A 19,202-nucleotide genomic window follows, 5' to 3' on the forward strand; every position below is an offset into this window, starting at 1 on the left:
TGGGTGCTCACCACCGCTGTTCTCTGCCACCTCTCCAAAACAGGAACCTCAGTGCCCTTGCCTTATGTCTTTCTGGTTCTGTGATTTTGGATAACCTGTAGAGTCTTGGTCCCCTCAGCTGTAAATAAGGATCCTATCCTATCCTATCTGGCAGGGCTGCTGGGAGGACCGACTGACACAGTGCCCCTGGCACTGGCCCCTGGGGTCAGTTCTCATTGGCCCAGGGTCTGCTGAGCTCCAGAAAGTCTGGAGGTGGGACTTGAGCTCCTACCAAGGAAGTTGGAAGGGCCAGGGATAGGCAGAGAGGAGGGAGAGGGGGCTCCAAGCCAGGTCAAGGCCTGGAGGTGAGAATGCACCTGGCCCTTTCATGGGACAGCAAACAGCAGAAGTTGTTGTCAACGGTTTGATCAGTTGAGTCATCAGCAAGGGCCCCACTGCCCTTGTTAGGGCTGACTTGGTGGCTTCCTGCTGGGTACAGAGTGAGCAGTGTTTTAGAAACAGTAATCTGATGTCAGCAGGAGGGATGCACTGAAACACTGTCTGGTCACTCCCTGTAAAATTCTTCAATGCCTGCCCGTAGCGATGCTGTCAAGGCCGTGCCTGACCTGACCACTCGACCTCTGCCTACCTCTGCAGGCTCATTACAACCCCCCAGCTAGACTGTGAGCTCTGCCATGGAGCTTTGTCACTTTTGTACCAAAATGTTTGCTCACTGCAAACTGTAGTGCCTAGAACTGCGCCTGGCACATAAGAGATGCCTAGTAAGTATTGGTTGAATGGATGAAGACTTGCCACCCAGACTGAACTCATTTCATTATGCCTCATGCTATCCTGTCTGCCCCTGGTCCCCCTGGCATGGCTAATCCCTGTTCATTTTCAGGTAGAAGTTTTTTTTGTTTTGTTTTGTTTTTTGCGGTACGCGGGCCTCTCACTGTTGTGGCCTCTCCCGTTGCGGAGCACAGGCTCTGGACGCGGAGGCTCAGCGGCCATGACTCACGGGCCTAGCCGCTCTGCGGCATGTGGGATCTTCCCGGACCGGGGCACGAACCCGTGTCCCCTGCATCGGCAGGCGGACTCTCAACCACTGCGCCACCAGGGAAGCCCCAGGTAGGAGTTTTAATGTCACCTCCTCTGGAGAACCTTCTGTGACTCTCTACTTGCCCAATTATAGCACTTACCACACTTCTTTTTTAAATTTCTTTATTTTTCCTGATTACATCACTGAAAATTCTAACTTTACAGAAACACATAATATGGAAAGTGAAAGTCTCCTTAAGTCTCATCCTACAGAGAGAATGTCTGTTAAGAGACATCTTCTTTTTCCATGTGAGATATTACATATATATATATATACACACATATATGTAAAAAGTACATTTTTCTCTGTGTATGTATTATATATATATACACTTTTTTAAAAAGTGGGATCATACTATTAATACTGTTATGCAATTTTCTCTGGTTATTTAATAAGTCTTGGACATCTTGCATATCAGTAATTAAAGACCAACTCATTCTCCTTCATGACTGTATGCAGTGTTTCTTTTAATGGTTGTACCATAATTCACTTAGCCAGTCCTCTTCTGTTAGACATTTGGGCTGTTTCCAGTCTTTCACTGGCGTAACCATCATTGCAGTGAACATCTTTGTACAAAGATCTTTGAGTCCTTGTAGAAATGTTTTTGCAGAAAAATTCCTTAACGTGGAGGTGCTGAGTCAGAGGGTGAGAACACATGAAATCACAATAGCTTTTTCCACGTTATTCTTTCTGGAAGAGTTGTACCTTAGCCCCAGAGTTCTGAGATCGTGCCCTTCCCCTGGCCCTGCCTTGGCTCACGGTGGTCAGTCTGTCCCCGAGACCATCAGCCCGCACGGAGGTAGAGACAAAGCGTCCCACTTGTGGCTGTGTCCTGGATGCTAGCACAGCACCTGGTGCATGGTGGGCAATGAATAGATACTTGTTGATTGAGTGGGTAAGGGAATGAGGGGTTGGAGAATGAGTGTGAGAGAAGGCTGTTGGGTTTGGGGAGAGTAAACTGTTGGTGGCTTGGAAAGCGTGGATTTGGTGGGTGTCTGAAATCTCAGTCCGTGCCCCTTGTTCATGGGGGAGTGGTTCCCGCCCACTTCTTCAAGTTCATCACCTGCCCCTTTTCCGTTCTCCAGCTGTGCTTCCCAGGGTCCCTGACAAAACATTTTCCTCCCTTTGCCTGGAAATGCTTCCCCTTTTTAAGATGCTGCTCAGAAGCCACGCCTCTGTGGAGCTTTACCTCTCAGGCAGGGTTAGTGCCTTTGTCCTGTGTTCCCACTGTGTTGACCAGTGAGAACACTGCCTCATTTGTTTATATGTCCTTCACCCCCTGTGGGTTGAGAGCATCCTAATGGCAATGCCTGTGTCTCCCAGGTCTGTGTATTTGTAATGCCAGGCCTTCTCTGGGTTGAATGAACAGATAGGTGGACAGGCAAGATCAGAAGTCAAAGTGGAATATTATTGCGGTTATGTAGGTGTGAGATTCTACAAACCTTGGTTGGGGTGGCGGCTTTGGAAAAGGAAGAGAAGGAAGAACCAAGGGGACTTGGTGAAAGGGATGTGGGGCCTGAGGGGAGGAAGAGTCACAAGATGGCAGCCCCGCCAACAGAAGTGGAGAAGCCAGAAGGGGAAGCCGGTTTAGGGAGGGGGAAGGGTCGTTTGGTCTGGAGATGTGGAGCTGAGGGGCTGCTCATGGGACTTCCAAGTGAGGAGAACCAGCTGACAGCACAGATGTCGCACTTCAGCAGGGCAAGATGTTGGAGCTGCAGATGGTGACGGGCTGCCGTTGGCCTAGCAGTGAGAAGGGATGAGTTCTCCAAGGATAGAGAGCAGAGGGCTGCGGCCTGGTCCGAATGGGCGACTCCACACTTACAGGAGGCAGGAAGAAGGGCCAGCCGGAACCAGAGCGATCAGAGGCAGCATCAGCATGGCCACAGAAGCTGAGGGATTTAAGAGCAGCCAGACTACAGAGGCTGAGGAGCAGAGAAGGCGGCCTCTGACTTTGGAATAAGGCCGTTTAGAGGCCTTTGGAGCAGCTGCTTCTCTGGAGAGGAGGGTCCGGAGCCAGGCCAAAGCAGGCAGAGTTGTAGAGCACGCAGGGAGGAAGCTCGTGTCCAGGGCATTGGTAGGGGAAAGGGAGGAAGCACCATTGGGACTTGTGAGTCACTTCCCTCCAGGGGCAGAACTGAGTGGAGTCTGTGTGCCCAGTGGAGATGGAAGGGCATTCAAATTACTCACTGGAATTTCCAGCCAACCCGGGTGGGGTGGAGTGGAGATGCCTTGGATGTTCAGGGAGCAGCTTCTGAGAGCTTTCAGAGTTTGGAAGAAGTGGGTGTCGACACTGCCGTGCTAGGTAGGGGCGTGGGGAGTGGAGACAGGGGTACTCTCGGAGACTCCTGAGGGCCCCTCAAGTTCCTTTGGGTGGGGGAAGGGACACTGTGCCGGGGGGACGAGGGCGTCCCTTGGGCTGTTAGGCCCTTCTCCCATTACACCTGCTTGTCCGACCAGAGCGGGCAGCCCATGCCGTGCACTCGGAGCCTGCAGGATGGGAGACAGACTGGCACAGAGCCCCGGGCTGGCACGCTTGTGCCCTGGGGAATGCCAGGCCTGGTTTTTCCCAAGCGCTGGGAACAGCCTCACCCGCCCAAACCAAATGAGGAATTGTGGCTGAGAGGGCCCTTCAGATCTACGCCAGCTATTTATAACCCAGCCCAGGCAGGGACAGGGAAGAACCAGGGATGAGGAGAGGGCGGGTGTGGGGTGGGCTGTGCCTCTGGGGAGCCCCATCAGCCCTGAGGCCCCAGAGAACCTACCCCAAATCCCTCGGTCTGCATTTCAGCTATGGTGACAGGGAGAAACCTTTTACTGGTGAGGACAGCTCTAATAGAATGGCAGGAGCCCCACCTAGAGCTCAGAACCTCCACAGACTTTTTTTGGGAGTTGGGATAAGGAACCACGTCCATTCCTCTCCTTTTTCCCTCCTCGCTCTTCCTCAACCCTCCACCCAGCTTGGAGACCCAGTCAAGGGCCCTGTTCTCAGCTGAGGTGCCCAGTGGGAAGGAGAGGTGATGACCCCAGGTGGGCCTAGGATGGCGCGCTGTTAACCCCCCCTTTGGAATGCATTTCCAAACGAGCTCCAAAGAGCTGGACTCTTCCCCCTGTGGCCATACAGTTGCCACCTGACAGGGGATGTGCCGTGTGCATAAGGAGGCCGGTGGTAGACACACGAGGCATTAATGGACAACTCAGACACTGTATCATTAAGAACCACACTGGCTGGTCTGGCAACTGTGTACTGGGAGAGACACTTGTGAGCTAGAAGCATCAGGAAGATCTTGAGGAAATCCCTGACTAGAGACATGGTTTGGGGGCTGGTGGGAGATTGAGGGGATTGGCGTGAGTGGGGCTGGAGCTTCAGGGCTCATTACTCAGAATCCGGAGTTTTCACTTGATCTGTCTGGCTGGTGGCACGTATTATACAGGTTTATAAAGATAAGTAGTGGGCTGGTCGTGTGTGAAGCTGAATTTGATTCCAAGATGCCAGGTCCAGTGATGAAATGGGACAGAGGTGATATTCAAGGAACAACCCCCCCCCCACACACACACACCTCCCAACCTTCCCTCAAAGAAACACAACCAACTGCAAGAAGGCAGCAACCTTGTCTGTGGGCCTGATTCAGTGCACAGATGTGTTTCATTGAGACTGCATCATGCTTTGTTTTCTAAATATAATTTATCTGCCATCATTTTTAAATTGAGAGCTATCACCTAACAATCCGGATTCCAGCTTCTCTTGAACAATCCAAGATGGGGCAACCTTGAGCCTGCACTGCCCCTGGCAGCCAGCAGCTGGAGCTGAGTGACAGTTTCTTCAGTTCACCTGGTCCCTACCTGGCTCCTTTCACTAACTAATCTTACCTGCACCCTCTTGGGTGCTGGAGTTGGCAACCTTTGCCCTAGGTGTTGTGAAAGAGCTTTTCCCAGCTGCTGCCCTTAAACTGCACCCCCATGAGAGTAGATGGATTACATCTCTGGATGGGGCTAGGGGACCAGAGTTTAGCTTCTGTAACCATGGAAGAAGCCAGGGGAAGCAGGCTGGGGATGGGCAGGGCTGGCGTGCTCCTCGTCCTGGGTTAAGTGTACCCTCCCCTGTGGGGCTGGTTCTACTGGGCCCAGGCCCCTCTTGAGGGAAAAGAGCTCTGGAGGAGGTGTGGTGTTGCTAATCGGCAGCATCTGTGAGTAGGAGGTGTGGCACCTCCGGCTGCCCGAGGCGGCCCAGCTGCAGCCCCTGGCTGGCACTTGTGCTTTCGTGGCGAGGCAGGTCAGGCCTCCTTTGCACAAAGCCTTGCTCCCTCAGCCACGGTGGCGATGGAAAGAAACTATGGTTTCTCACCAGGGCTTGGCCTCCCTTCCTCAAAGGTGTCAGAGCCTGAGGCGGAAATGAGAAGGGGCTTGTAGGCATCCCAAGGTGACACCGAGGTTGGCCCGGGGGCCCGCGAGGCTGTGCGGGCAGCTGCTCGTCCGCTCCGCCCCCGCCTGCCCGCGGGGCCGGTGAGGGGCTGTAAATAAAGCCTGTCTCTGGGAAGCGGACCTCCCCCTGCGCCCGGCCCGGCTGCGGCCTCGTCGCCCCTCCTCCGCGCTCCCGAAGCCTCCGCCAGCCGGCTGGCCCGGCGACCGCAGAGAGGGAACGGCTCCACCTCACCCGTCGAGTCGTGCATTTCCTGTGTCTTGAGAGCGAACGCGAACCTCCGCGTCCAGGAGGGCGGGATCTGTGGGGCCGGCGGCGGCGGCGGCGGCGGCGGCGGGGCGCCCGGCCGGGCTGGGAGCGGCGGCAGGGAGCGGGGCCCCGCCTGCCTGGAGAGCCGGCGCGCACGGCAGGAAGGGCCGCGGCGGCCGGCAGGGGCGCGCGGGCTCCGGTGACAGCCCTGGAATCGCGGCGGCGGCAGCGGCGGCGGAGCTCCCCGCGAGAGGCGGCCGGGGCCGCACGGACGCCCCGCTTCCCCTTTCTCCGGGAGGACCCGGAGCCGGCGGGCGGGAGAAGGCTCATAATGGAGCCTTTCATCGGCAGCCGGTGGCCGGGCGCCAGGACGGACTCCGGGGAGGCCCGCGTGCTGGTTTAGGCCTGCCCTGCACGCTCTTCCCGTCCCCGCCTGCCGGCCTCGCTCCTGGGCGCCGGCGGCCACGGCTGCCGCTGCCGCTGCTGCTGGGACCCTGCTTCCTGTTTGCCCTCCGCGGCTCCCGCTGCCATGGAAGAGGAAGAGGAGGCGATAGGCTTTTTGGACAAGGTCCTGGAGGATGAAGATGTGTTTCTCCTGGAGGAGTGCGAGCTGGGAACCCCGACCAGCCCCGGCTCAGGGTCCCCATTCTTGGTGGCTGTGAAGGTGGGAATGTGACACGCCCTGGATGCTTGTCGGGGGAGGGGGCAGGGCTCGCAGCTCTGACTGCCGAAGTCTGTGCGGCAGAAATGGCTGATTTGTGCACAAACCTTGTGGCCGAGTGGAAGCACCTCAGCCTGAGAGGGGCTGGCGCCTGCCTGCCAAGGGATGCAAGGAGCTGTGCTCTGGGCACAGCTGTTCCTGGGGGAGAGGCGCAGTGCCCGCCGCCTCCCCCTGGACCAGTTGTCCTCAGGGGGAGTGGCTGCTGGCTTTCCCCAGGCCAGTTGTGCAGAGGGCTTTCTCTGGCAGTGACATGAGTCCCCTGGTGGGCACGCCAGTGGTGTCAGCCTGCTGCCCCAGAGGAGCTGGTCGACGTGAAACTAGGAGGCCGTAATTCCTTGTTTCCATGGCAGCAGTGGGATAAGTGCACTTGTGAAGTTCAGGCCAAGGGAGCCACTCTCTTCCAAGCAAGTGGAATCTGGTGAATCTGGGCTAGGGCATGAGAGCATTTGGAGAGATCGAGAGCCAGAGGTCCCTGAACTTCCTTGAAGGGAAAGAATTGAATCAGCCGAAGAGGGGCAGTAACAGCGGGCTTGGAGGCAGGAGCCAGGTGGCTAGGCACTTTACCCAAGGTGGGCATAGGCAGGAAGCATCTGCTGGATCCCAGCCCACCGACTCTGGGGCTGTCTCGGCAGCAATGCCTCTGTTTAATCAGAGAAGTTGCCTCGAAGGTAGAGCAGGAGGGGAGTGGTTGCCTCAATCCCCTTCTCTTCACGCCCCCCCACCCCGCCCCAGGGGCCGGGATTCCACTTGAAAGTGCACCAGTGCTGCCTAAGGCATGCGCACCACACCGTCCTTCCTTTCTTTCACCTCTAACCTCAGTGTTTTGCTCAGCTCCTCTCTGTTCTGTGGCTTGAAGGGAGGGCCAGTGAGAACGTATGGCAGGGAGTTCACAGACTGCAAGCCAGGCTGCCTAACAGAGCGCCCATCTTGTGGGGCCCGAGCCTGTCTGCCCTGGCAGCACTGCACCCCAGAGGGCATGGTGCACGGAGCATTGCTCTGGGCAGGAGGCTGTCGCTGAGCCTCTCTGGGCCCCTTTGTCCCTCCTGTAAGATGGGGATCACTGCCCTGCTCCACCCGTGCTACAGTGTGGATCAGAGGAGGAGCTAATGGAGGTAAAAATAGACTGCAGACCCACGGGTAGATGGCTGATGTGTGGAAGGGGCGGAGCAGTCGCTGTAGGCCTGGGTGTGGGGCAGAGAGGAGCCGTAACGGGAGGCTGGCAGTGGCTGGCGCCCCAGCCCTGGTTTTCTCATCTGGTGCTACCTCTGCACACTGGGGTAAGTCACATCTCTCACTGGGCCCCCAGGGCCTTGCCCTTAGGGTCTGCCCAGCCATCCCAGGAACAGGATGGGGAAAAGTCTGTTTATGAGGCAAGAGCACCTGCTGGGAGCTTAGTAGTAGTAGTGTGTAGGGTGGGACCTCTGTGGGTTCCTTCTCTGAGACACCCTCCCCAGCACAGATGGGGTTCCACTCATATGCTGCCTTATGGGTCCTCCCTTACTCTGGACCTCTAGTCTGGCTTATACCGGGCTAGCCCCTGTTTCATTCTGTTTGGAACTCTAGACGTGTGCCTCTCTCCTCCAGGGCAGGGCCCTCTTGTTTTCATTGGGAACGCTGCACGGTGCTTGGTGTGTGGCTGGTGTCCAGTGGATTGGTGGAATGAGTGAGGCTCCATGGGGCCCACACAGGGCGTACCATGTCCCTGGCCTTATTCCATCTCAGAGGTGTTCTAAGGAGGAAGCACACGGATACCAAAGGGGCTTGGGTGTACATCACACCTAAAAATGCTGTTCCTCCCAGAGCCCTGTGAGCGCCAAGATGGAGTCTTCCTCTCTGCCTCGCCGCCTCAGTGTTCCCGGACCTATCTCCAGCACTGGGGGGAGGGCCCCTTTCCTGAGTGTTGGGGGATTCCAAGCCCCCTGTCCCAGCCTGAACACGTCCAGGATGCCCTTCTCCTCTACCAGGCTTGGCCATCTATAGAGGGAGAAGACGAACAGAAAGCTCATTGATTCATTCAACAAACACTGTCAGGTTGTGTTCTGTTCAAAGCAGGCTGCCTGGGGGAGGAGACAGGTGAACAAGGCTTGGTCCTTTCTCAAAAAGAGTTCACAGTTCAGGGTAAGGGGGCAAGTTCCCAGATAATAGGAACATAATGAGAAGGTAGGCAGGGCCATGAGAAGGGTTCTGATAAAAGGGTACTCAATTCAGAGGAGGAGGGACCACTTCTCGTTGAGTCAGGGCTGGACTGGGCGCATGTGTGTGCACGTGTGTGTGTGCACGTGTGCGTGGGCATGTGCCCATGTGCATGTGTGAGGTCAGGGCTCATTTCTGGAGGGTGTGCTCCTGTCCTGTGCTGTGGACTGGGCATACTCCTGCCTGGTAGACTCTTCTTGGCGGCTGGTAGAAATCCAAGGTAGTTCTCTCTTTGCTGTTACTTTACTTCAGGAGTACTTAACCTTACACAGTAGTCGTGTTCCTGAGCACATGTCCAAAGGCCAGTCCCATAAATCAATCCTGTTTTCAGTGTGATTTCCGAGATGCTTCATCTTCCCGGGGGACAGATGTGAAGACGGCAGCGGTTTTCTCCAGAGCTGGAGCTGGAGCTTGCTGTGTGTTTCAACCCACACACCCCTTTGAGGAGTTAATGGTCTATAAACTGATAATAACGTGAATACTGATAGCAGCACCACCTCCCCTCTGTAAAGGGTGTGTACGTCCCCACATCTTTCCTAGGATTCTATTTAAAGGTACCTAGGGCCGATAGGGGCCTTGCTATATAAAGAACTCATTTGTCAGGAATTTTGAAATCCTTTTGTAATGCAGATTAACCCTTCAGGTTAATTCTGTGCCGATTTTTAATGGATTATCTGAACAACCTGTGTTTCTTTTTCACTTGTCCAGGTCTCCGCTCCCTCCATGTGCAGTGATGGCCATGCCTGTGTCCCCCACTTAGGTTTTTTTCCCCGAAGTGTGGGCCACATATGAGATGATTTGAGAGATGATTTTAGGTGGCACCTGGATATATATTTTGCACTTTAATAGTTAGGCGTAAATTTTAATGTATCTTAGAAAAAAATAGGGACTTCACTGGTGGTCCAGTGGTTAAGACTCCGCGCTTCCACTGCAGGGGCCACGGGTTCCATCCCTGGTCAGGGAGCTAAGATCCCACATGCCGCGTGATGCAACCAAAAATAAAAATAGAAGAGTGACTTGCACATCTTTCCTGTGATTTCAAATATAATGCTTGGGATAAGGCTGTGCTTTTAAGAAGCCAGTTGTTGTGAAGAACAGTATTAAGTAAATAATAGTGCCGGTGGTACGTATGACAGAACTGCAAAGGTGTGGGATGTGAATAGCTGAACCCTGAAAACACTGCTGGACCCCATGGGACCTGCCTGCGGCTTCAGACAGCAAGGAGCCCAGAATATGGAGATCTGCCCTTTAGGAGGGTCCCCCAGCAGTGCCTGCCCCATTACCCCCCCCCCCCCACTCTCTATTCTGCTGAGGAATTAGCTGAAAGAGACCTCCCTGGTGCCTAGGGCTGGGGAGAGGAGAGAATGGCTGGAGTTGAGTCCCTGCATCGACTCAACTCAGGGAGGGGCCAGCTGTCCTGAGGCTGAGGCTGATTCTTGGCATGGACATAGCGCCTAGACCCAGTGGCATCTGCTCCGACCAGACCCCCCCCATCCACGGGGTGCTCCTCGCAAACTGGTGTGGCCCATGGACTGAATTCTACTGTCTGTGGAGCTGCTTGGCCTAAGGCTCTGAATTGCAAGTGGCCCTGCTTGTTCAGCCCACGCTGTTGTCTTGGAGGAGATCAAGGCTCCCGGAGAGAGTCTTGACTTGGCCTGGAACCAAACCTTTGGAGACTTTATTTAGCCCCGACTGTAGAAGACCAGGCCAGGCCAGAGCCAGCTAAGCCTTACTTGCAGATACTGTCCCTACCAGAGTGACTTGACCTCTTGGATTTGGGGCCTCAGGCTGACACTTTCAGCCCAGCAGATTATGTAAAATACTGGGCATGAACGAGCCCCCCGTGGCTGCTGCATTTCGTAAGCTCCACTTGGGGAGGAAGTGGGGACAGTGTCACTCAGATGGCAGCTTCCTTGTGCTGGAGGACTGGCAAGCAGCGTGGCACGGGCTCTGGGGGCCCTGAACTCCAGAAAACCCCTCCCTGGAGATTCTGGGTGTGTGGGCACCTCTGCAGGGCTCTTTGGGGGCAGAGACTGTCTCCTTCACTTGTCTTCCCAGTGCCGGGCACATGGTGGGGAATGAGTGAGTGGATGTCGAGCCCTGGTGTTTTATGGGATGATAATAGCTCCAGGAGGATTGAAGAAACAATTGTGAATTTCCAGATATTCCAAGCCAGGGACAGGTGGGGTCTGAGGAAAGTGAAGGTGGACGAGGTTTTGGGTGGTAACTGACAGCAGGCCACCTGTTGGTAACATGCACAGAATTTAATTTCACATCCTTTCCCATCACCTCCACCCCCATGCCAGCCAAAATGTCAGCGTGAATGTGGCCCAGAGTGGGGACTCTTGGGGGTGACTACTTACTGCCTTCTGGGGAGTTCTTTCAAGATTGGACTCTGAGGTTGGAGTCTCACGAGGAGCGGGTCCTGCTGCAGTGGGCCGTCACGGGGCCTGACACAAGGGTCTGTGCTCATGCCAGGGCGGGTGAAGGCTTGGTGGGGCTGTGAGTCACCGCGTCTTCACCCTGGTCCTGGTCCAGCCAGCTCTACATTTAAGCTCACGTTGTGCTTAAGTGACTTCCTTGAGAGGGTGTTTGCCAGGCCCTCAGGCAAATCCCCAGCTGGCAGGGAACGGGAAGGCAATGGGGCACAGGAGGGGAGCGCTGGCCCCCAACGTGGAGGGCGAGTTGCCATTTGTCAGTCTGGGGAAGCAGCAGGTCTGACCTCGACCTCCACTCCCACCTCCAGGGCTGCGAGCCCTGCTCCAAGCTCTGGTCTCATTCCTTGGAGGGGGTGCTGCCTGCCTGCGATGCCCACAGCTCTGGGCAGCTGGCATTTTCCACTCTCTGTGCCTCAGAGGGATAATGATAACACCTTCTAGACTGTGGGATTCCAGTGAGTTAATCCACGGAAAGTGCTTAGAACAGTGCCTGGTACTTGTGAAACCATCAATAAATAACCATTGTCTCTCCCTAAAGCTTGGCATCCATACTGGTCTCCTAATGCTGCCGGAAACAAATTACCACACATTTAGTGGCTTAAAACAACACAGATTTATTCTCTTACAAGTCTCAAGGGTCAACAGGGCTGCATTCCTTCTGGAAGCTCTAGGGGCGAGACCCTGTTTCCTTGCCTTTTCCAGCTTCTAGAGGCCCCCTGCATTCCTTGGCTCCTGGCCGCATCCTTTGTCTTCAAAGCCAGCAGTGTAGCATCTTTCAGTCTTGCACTCAATCTCTCCCCGTCCCCTTCCGCCTCTCCCTGTCCTTCTGCGGGCTCATAGCCTTTTCTCTTGCCTGCCTCTCACAAGGACCCTTGTGATTACATAGGGTCCACCTGATCATTCATTCCCAGGATAATCTCCCCACCTAAAAATCCTTAATCAATTTGCAAAGTCCCTTTTGCCGCATAAGGTGACATAGTCACAGGTTTTGCGGATTAGGAGGTGGACATCTTTGGCAGGACCTTGTTCTTCTATCACAGGATCAGATTACATTTCAGAGACTGGGAGAGGCAGCCTCCAGCACAAATTGCTAACTGGTTTGCTGATGGAAGGTCAAGGGTTAAGTCCTTCACCTGGGGAAAGGGCAGGAAAGCCTGTGAGAACTTGCTGGGGTGGCCATGCAGCAGGGGGAAAGCAGCTCTCCTTCGGACGTAGGAGATTTCTGGTAGCTTCAGACACTCTCCCAGCTTATGCTAAGGGTGTGCATTTGATGCCCAGAGAGGGATCTGTTTGAGATTCCAGTTAAGCATCCAAAGCTTGAGAAAGGAACAGGGGAGTGAGGAAATCATCAGAGCAGTGGATGAGACCAGAATTTGGTGTTCGAGGACCTTCAGGGGAATCCCAGCTCTGCCACTTTCTGGCTGTGTGGTTCTGGGCTAGTCTCCTCCCTCTTTGAAGTCTTATTTGCTTGTTTCCATTCTTATAATGGAAAAATATAGTACCTCCCTCAGGGAGGTATTTGAGAGAGGAATGAAGCTAAATGAGAGAGTGGAAAGGACTTACAAGGCGCAGGTGCCCACATGTTCGGGGCATCACGTGGTGCTGGGCTTTAGGGGTGTCCAGAGGAGCGTGACGCAGGTGCTTCAAAGACCCTACAGAATCACCGGGCAGGTAACAAGACAGGGCGCGCGTCAGGTGCTGCGGCGGTGCCGCAGATTCTGACACGAGGGCTGACACTGCAGGCCAGAGGCTTCAGCTGTGTCTTCAGGAGAGAAGACCCCATGTGGGAGAAAGCATTTTAGGCAGCAGGGATAGCGAGAACCAGAGTTCAGAGGCTGGAACATTCCTGGCATGTTGGAAAGGCAGAGATCTGATGGCTGTTGGGGAGATTGGACAAGTAGGGAGAGGGCACTAGGAGCCATTGCAGGTGTTTAAGGAGAGGATATGCTGAACCCGCATCACACTTTGTAGTCATATGTTTATATTTACTCGGCTTTTGTGGGTTTTTTTGTTTGTTTTTTAACATCTTTATTGGAGTATAATTGCTTTACAATGGTGTGTTAGTTTCTGCTGTATAACAAAGTGAATCAGCTATACATATACGTAAATCCCCATATCTCCTCCCTCTCACATCTCCCTCCCACCCTCCCTATCCCACCCCTCTAGGTGGCCACAAAGCACCAAGCTGATCTCCCTGTGCTGTGTGGCTTCTGCTTTTGTTTTTTAACGTCTTTCTTTCCCACTAGATTATAAGCCACATGAGCACAGGGGCTATTGAATGCTTGTTTCCCGTTGTATCTACAGGGTCTGGTGGGCATTTCTTGAATGAATAAATAAATGAGTGAAGAACCTACTTGAGTCCCCCAGTAATCACATTTTGCAGCATTAAGTCTTTGACAAGCCTCAGGTGTAGGGTGGCATTCTGGGAAGGTTCATCTGTGCGCAGGGCACTGTGCTAGTTGGTGGCCACTCAAGGCTAAATGGGGTATGATCTCCACCGTAGAGGAGAAGGAATTCTGGAGGAAGGAGGAGGCCTGTTGGCGTCTGTGCCTTACGCAGTCAGGAAATGCTGGCGGGGGTCGGGCGGTACAAGGGGTAAAGTTGATGGCCCACAGCCAGCGCCTTCCATTGTGGGATTGAACCCCCAGGGACAGGAAGATACAGTCAGAGGTGTAGCTGGAAGGCCACTCGGCCGGGGTTCCCATGCCCACTTCCATCCCATCCTCTCTATCCCTACTCCTCTCTGTTTACACATCACTTCCCCGGGGCACCTCCTCTGGCCCCTGCTGTGCCCTCCACGTGACCGTGCCCTGCCTCAGTCATGACTCTGATTTCCCCTCTTAACTGTCTGTATCCCACCACCCCCACCCCCTTTAAACTGCTCCCACACATGGGGTCAGGTTCTTTTTTATCTTGCTCACTATTATAAGGTTGAATAGGTGGATGGATACAAATAAGGAAATGTGGGGGAAAAAAGGATGGGAGAGAATTAAAGCAAGACATTAGCAGTAGGAGTAAGGGTGATTGTTTTTCCTTTTATATTTCTGTATTTTACAAATTTTCTATAATAAGTATTTGGCTTTTATCCCCTGCAAAGGTGTTAAAGAAGAGAAAACAGGCAAGAAAACAGGCAGCTCAGGGTTCTGGTCTCCCTTCTCATGAGCTGTTGGCTTTTGACCTGCTTTTACAGGTGGAAGCAGGGAAAGGCCTGGAGATGAGGAAGCTGGTTCTCTCAGGGTTCCTGGCCAGCGAGGAGATCTATATTAACCAGCTGGAAGCTCTGTTGCTGGTGAGTATATACTCTGGGGCCTTTGTGCTCTAAAACTGCTTTTGGAGTTGGAGAGGGAGGGGGACCTGGAACAGTCCTTCCCAGGGGCGGGGTCTGTGGTACTACTCTGCCTATGGCTTGGCAGCCAAGGTCACTGAAAAGGCCTCTCAGCCCCGGTTCTCCATTACCTGCCCTGGGAAATGTAGAAGAAGAAGCACCACCTGGTTGGGGGTGGCAGACACTCCATCATCCCTGACTACAGTGCAGGCATTACTAATGGATCACAGTTCTCTGTCCAGGTGGGGTCTTAGCCTCCGACTCTGGCTGGTACTCTGGGCAAATCTCAACAAGTCAATCACGTGGAGACCTCTTTGTTATCCCTAGTCCCGTTCCTTCCTTCTCCCTGGAGTAGTTAACCGTTCACCCCATCCTGAGGCCCTCTGGCCGGAAATGTGTTGAAGGGCTGTCTGTGTGGTTCTGAGAAGCTCTGAGGCATTAGACAGGCTGCCGCCCTCTGTGAATGTGCCTTAGTTTCGTCTCCAAGACGGAGGTGGTGTTGTGAGAATCGGACTGAGAGGGGAATAATACAATGTTTTCAAAAGGTAAAAGTACCCACACAGACATAAGATGTTTTTGCCTCTGAAGAAAGTGCATATTAGATGCGTCTGGATACTTACTGTGCAGAGTGATTGTGGCATGTGAAGTTCTCTTCCTTGGGTGTTGCGCAGTCTGAGACATCAGCTGGTATCAGAAAAAGGAGGGATAAGAAAGGCAGATGGAAATCAGTAGATAGTCATTCTTACAAGAATTGTAAGATACGCGTTTATGTACTTGCTGCGATATGAGGTATTGTCACCCGGTGTCCCAGGGGACTTGGCATTTATTACCCCAGGAGTAGCTATTGAGATGAGTAGCTGCTTTGTAACACGCTGGGATGAGTCGGTGGTTGATCTCACTGGAAGTTTGTTGGTCTGCACAGTCATTTTTTCAAGGGAGGAACAGTTTGGCAGGTCCATAAGGACTCGGGTCTGGGGCCAGAGCTAGGGCAAGACTTGACGCTGCCATTAATAGTAGACTGATTGCCCCTGTCTTTCAAACTGTGCAACTTAACCATTAGTGGGTAATGTAATCAGTGTAGTGGGGTGAACCAGCATTTTAAAACAAACGAGAAAGAAAATGTTGGCCTGCATCCCATGTAGTAAGAATAAGTACTATTTCATGCAACTTTTGGCTTGTGTGTATAGGTGTATGTACGTACTGGGCCACATGCTTTCTTACGTGCGTTGTCGGTTTTAAAAACCACTGGTGGGACTTCCCAGGCAGTCCAGCGGCCAAGACTTCGCACTTCCAATGCAAGAAACAAGGGTTCAATCCCTGGTTGGGAAACTATGATCCCACATGCTGCGCGGCGCAGCCAATAAATAAATAAATAAATAAATAAATACGTAAGTAAGTAATTAAAAAAAAAAACGGCTTTGGGCAAGCCATGGGTAACCTTCTTGAGCCTCAGTTTCCTCATCTGAAGATGAAAACAAGGCCATTACCTTCTCTCTCTCCTTCATGGGGTTGAGAAAATCAGGTGATCCTTTTGGGGTCCTAGTACAGTGCCAGGTACTTAGACACTGAAATATTATCCGAAGGAAGGAGGACAGACAGACGAAATACACCTTATAAACTATGAATTGCTGTGCCCAGACACAGGGGCGTAGTTGTCATTACTTAAAGGATGCATATTTGAAAGAAGTTCAGAGGAACCAGGCTGCCTGGCTTTGAATCCCTGCTTGCCTGCTTACCAGCTGTAGACCTTCAGCAGATTAATGAACCTTTGTGCCTCATTTTGTCCACCAGCAAACTGGGTATGCTAATATTAGTACTCTCTTCATGGGGCTGTTGTGACGGGTAAGTGAGTTTGCAGGGGAAGCTCTTAGAGCCTGAGTGTGAGTGGATTCTAATTTTTTCTCCTGTTCTGGGAAAGAGCGCAGGTTAGAGCTTGTTTGTTTCTATCAACCCACCAGTTCCCTGAAGGAAGGGGAGGTACATGTTCCCATCAGAAGCATGCCCCTCTTAGCTTACAGCTGGGTTCTTATCTGTCACTGGGCCTAATTTGAGTCCCATTTGTCTGGGTAAAGATAACAGATTTAGGGGCCACAACACTCCCTACCTGCCTGCCTTTCTAACAGCTCACGCTCTCAAGGTAAAAACTGGGAGGCTGAGGCTGCCAGTCCTGGGGTGTGACCCAGGGTAGGTCCCTCCTCTTCCCCCCAGCTTGCTCATCCTGGCTTGGTTCTTTCTGGAGCAGAGGCAAGAGCTAGGGAGGGACGAGCCAGGAGGCCTGGTCTGCACCTGGAGGCCCCTCCGGAAGAGGGGGCAGGACCCTCCACGGCCACAGTCTCAGATGATAAGCCTCAGAGATGAGGAATCAAGCCCTCCTCTCTCTCCTGGAGCTGGGGGCCCTTCCCAGCTACCCAGGAGCTAAGCCCTTTGCTCTTTGGGGTGATCTGACAAAGGCGTTCAGAGAAGAAAACCTGTCTTCCCCAGCTCCCTCCGCCTCCCACGCCCAGCTCTCCTTGCCACCCTACCCCCATTCCCGCAGCTCTTCTCCTGAGTGTTTGTTCTCAGTTTCACACTTCCTGATACGCAAACAACTGGTCGTGTGTAGCCTGGACTGTGGACACACAGACGCAGACGGGGAGGCCACACAGGAGGCTCTGTTCCCGCCGCCTGGGTTGCTGGCTGGGCAAGGTTTGGTAACCTTCCAGAACCCTCCAGGTTCCTGATGGGCTCAGATGACAAGGGAAGAGGGTCTGGGAGCTGGGGCTGAGGTGGGGAGTGGAGGAAGGGGGCAGACCAAATGCATGTAATTCTGCAAGTCTCTGCAGGCTGCAGGTGAGCTGGGTGCTCCCTCTGGCCTGCCTTTGCCTTAGCACCTTCCAGCCCTGGGTCCCACCTGGCCCTCCTCTCTTCGGCTCTCCTTCTGGAGTTTGCCTCGCTCCTTATCTGTAAGATAGGTTCAGGACGCTCCCCCCCCCCACCCCGACCCCTCCACCCCCGCCCCCAGCCTGTGGTGATAGTTAACAAAAGTACATGTGGCAGCCTCCAGGCCTCTTGGGATAGGAGGTAGAGGAAGTGGGCCGATTTCTTTCCCTGGTTTCGAAAGTCTAAAGGCAACTTGCTGGGGGACAGAAGAGACAAATGACAGTGTGAAGTCATGAAAGGAGTTCGAACCCGCCTGGCCCGTCTTCCCGAGGAGCACTTCATGGGACACCCAGAGCCAGAGTTAACTCTAATAAAATGGGGAACTGGCGCCCCGTCCTCTGCTGCAGGATTCTGGGAAGAGGGAGGGGGAGCTGGTGTGCTCTGTCAGGAGAGCAGGGCTGCCTGTGCCTTTCTGCTGCCCTCCCTGCCCGAGGCCTATTTTCAGGCCTTCACCTCCCAGGGTCTCAGGCCAGCTGGGGGCACGCATCCAGCACTTTCCCTTCCCCCAAAGCCCCCCCCCAACCTTGTCCTGAGAACCAACGGCCTGCTGCCCCAAGCGCAGTCCCTGTCTGTGTGACCTGCCCCTGGTGAGCACCGGTGCTTCCCCTTTTGCAGACAGTGGGACTTCAGGAGGAAGCAGAGCACTTGTGTCTTGTCCCTGCATAGGCCTGAGTGCTTCCCCAGCAGCTTCTGAGAAATCCTGACCGCCCCCCTGCTCCTTCCCCAGGACTGTTCTCTCCTCTTTCCTTTATTCCCCCCGGGTGGGGATTGCACCCTGGCTGGGACAGGGACTCCGCGGTGACTTGGACCCTCCTCGAGACCTGGGTAGATAGAGGTAAAAAGGATAAACTCTGACGGATCCCAAGGGCCGGCTCTGTATCCTTCACGGAACATCGGGAGCCGTGAGCTCAATGTCGCTGCCCGCCTGGGGTGGGGAAAACATTCTTCCTTTCTCCTGGCCCCAGTTCCCTCTGTGTCCCTGCCTGCCATGCTTCCCCAGGCCCCAACCCTCCACTTACTCTGATATTCCCTCTGAGGCCCTTTCCCATCACCTCCTCTGTGAAGCCCTCTCCGAGCTGTGCCCGTTGGTTGGTATTTACAGTCCAAGTCGAGTAATAAGTGTATCTTGCTTTGTCCACGAAAATGTTTCATTTGTGTTGGTCCAGTTTACCCAAATAGATTGTAACGTTGTCCGGAGCATGGAGCATGAGTCATAAAAATAATCTCCTGAAGGGAAAATTGGACCCCGTCACTCCCCTGTTTCAATCCCTCCGGGGAAAGCCAGGTCATTACATGGGCTTAAAAGCCGCATTCCTTCCCCCTGTGTGATCTGGCCTCTGCTCACCCCTCCAGCCCTCCTTTAGGGCCCTGCTCGCCAACCCCCTTGCTCGCAGCACACAGGCTCACTGGCTTGCTTCTAGCTCCTCTCTCTGCCCAAGCTCTTCCCACCTTGGGACCAGGCGTTGAGGAGCTCTGCCTGAAATACTGTCCCCTTTGCCCCCACGCTTCCATTTCTTGTCCTTCAGCAGGACATCCCCTTCTTATTTCCTTCATTGCACTTATGTGTGATTTTGTGTTTGATTGTTTCCTCGTGTTTTGTTTGTCTGCCCTACTAGATGGGAGGCTCCACGGGGGCAGTGATTAGTGAATCACTGACTACCCGCTACACCCCCTGGTCTGGCCTTATGTGGGCACTTGGTCCATTATTTGTGGGGTAAATAGTAATAACAGTAGCAGCTAACACTTACTGATTGCCTTCTGTGTGCCAGGCACATACTCAATATTTTAGATAAATGATGGCTTTTGATCTTCCCATCAGTGTTCTTGAGAAGGTAATATTATCCCGGTTTCACAAACAAGGC

General features: G+C 53.8%; 1 protein-coding gene across 1 annotated transcript in view; it reads left to right on the forward strand.

The window, feature by feature from the left end:
* Positions 1–6,273: 6,273 nt before the first annotated feature.
* Positions 6,274–19,202, forward strand: part of ABR (ABR activator of RhoGEF and GTPase) — a gene marked incomplete at its 5' end in the record, with an annotated part of 77,962 nt that continues 65,033 nt past the window's right edge. Inside the window, 2 exons of the mRNA XM_082861070.1 lie at positions 6,274–6,408; positions 14,287–14,385. Of these exons, the coding sequence (XP_082717196.1) occupies positions 6,274–6,408; positions 14,287–14,385 (234 nt within the window). The remainder of the gene's footprint in view (positions 6,409–14,286; positions 14,386–19,202) is intronic.

The sequence above is a fragment of the Leucopleurus acutus genome, assembly GCF_964270905.1.
Source record: "Leucopleurus acutus genome assembly, chromosome: 19".
In the NCBI taxonomy this organism is placed as follows: domain Eukaryota; kingdom Metazoa; phylum Chordata; class Mammalia; order Artiodactyla; family Delphinidae; genus Leucopleurus; species Leucopleurus acutus.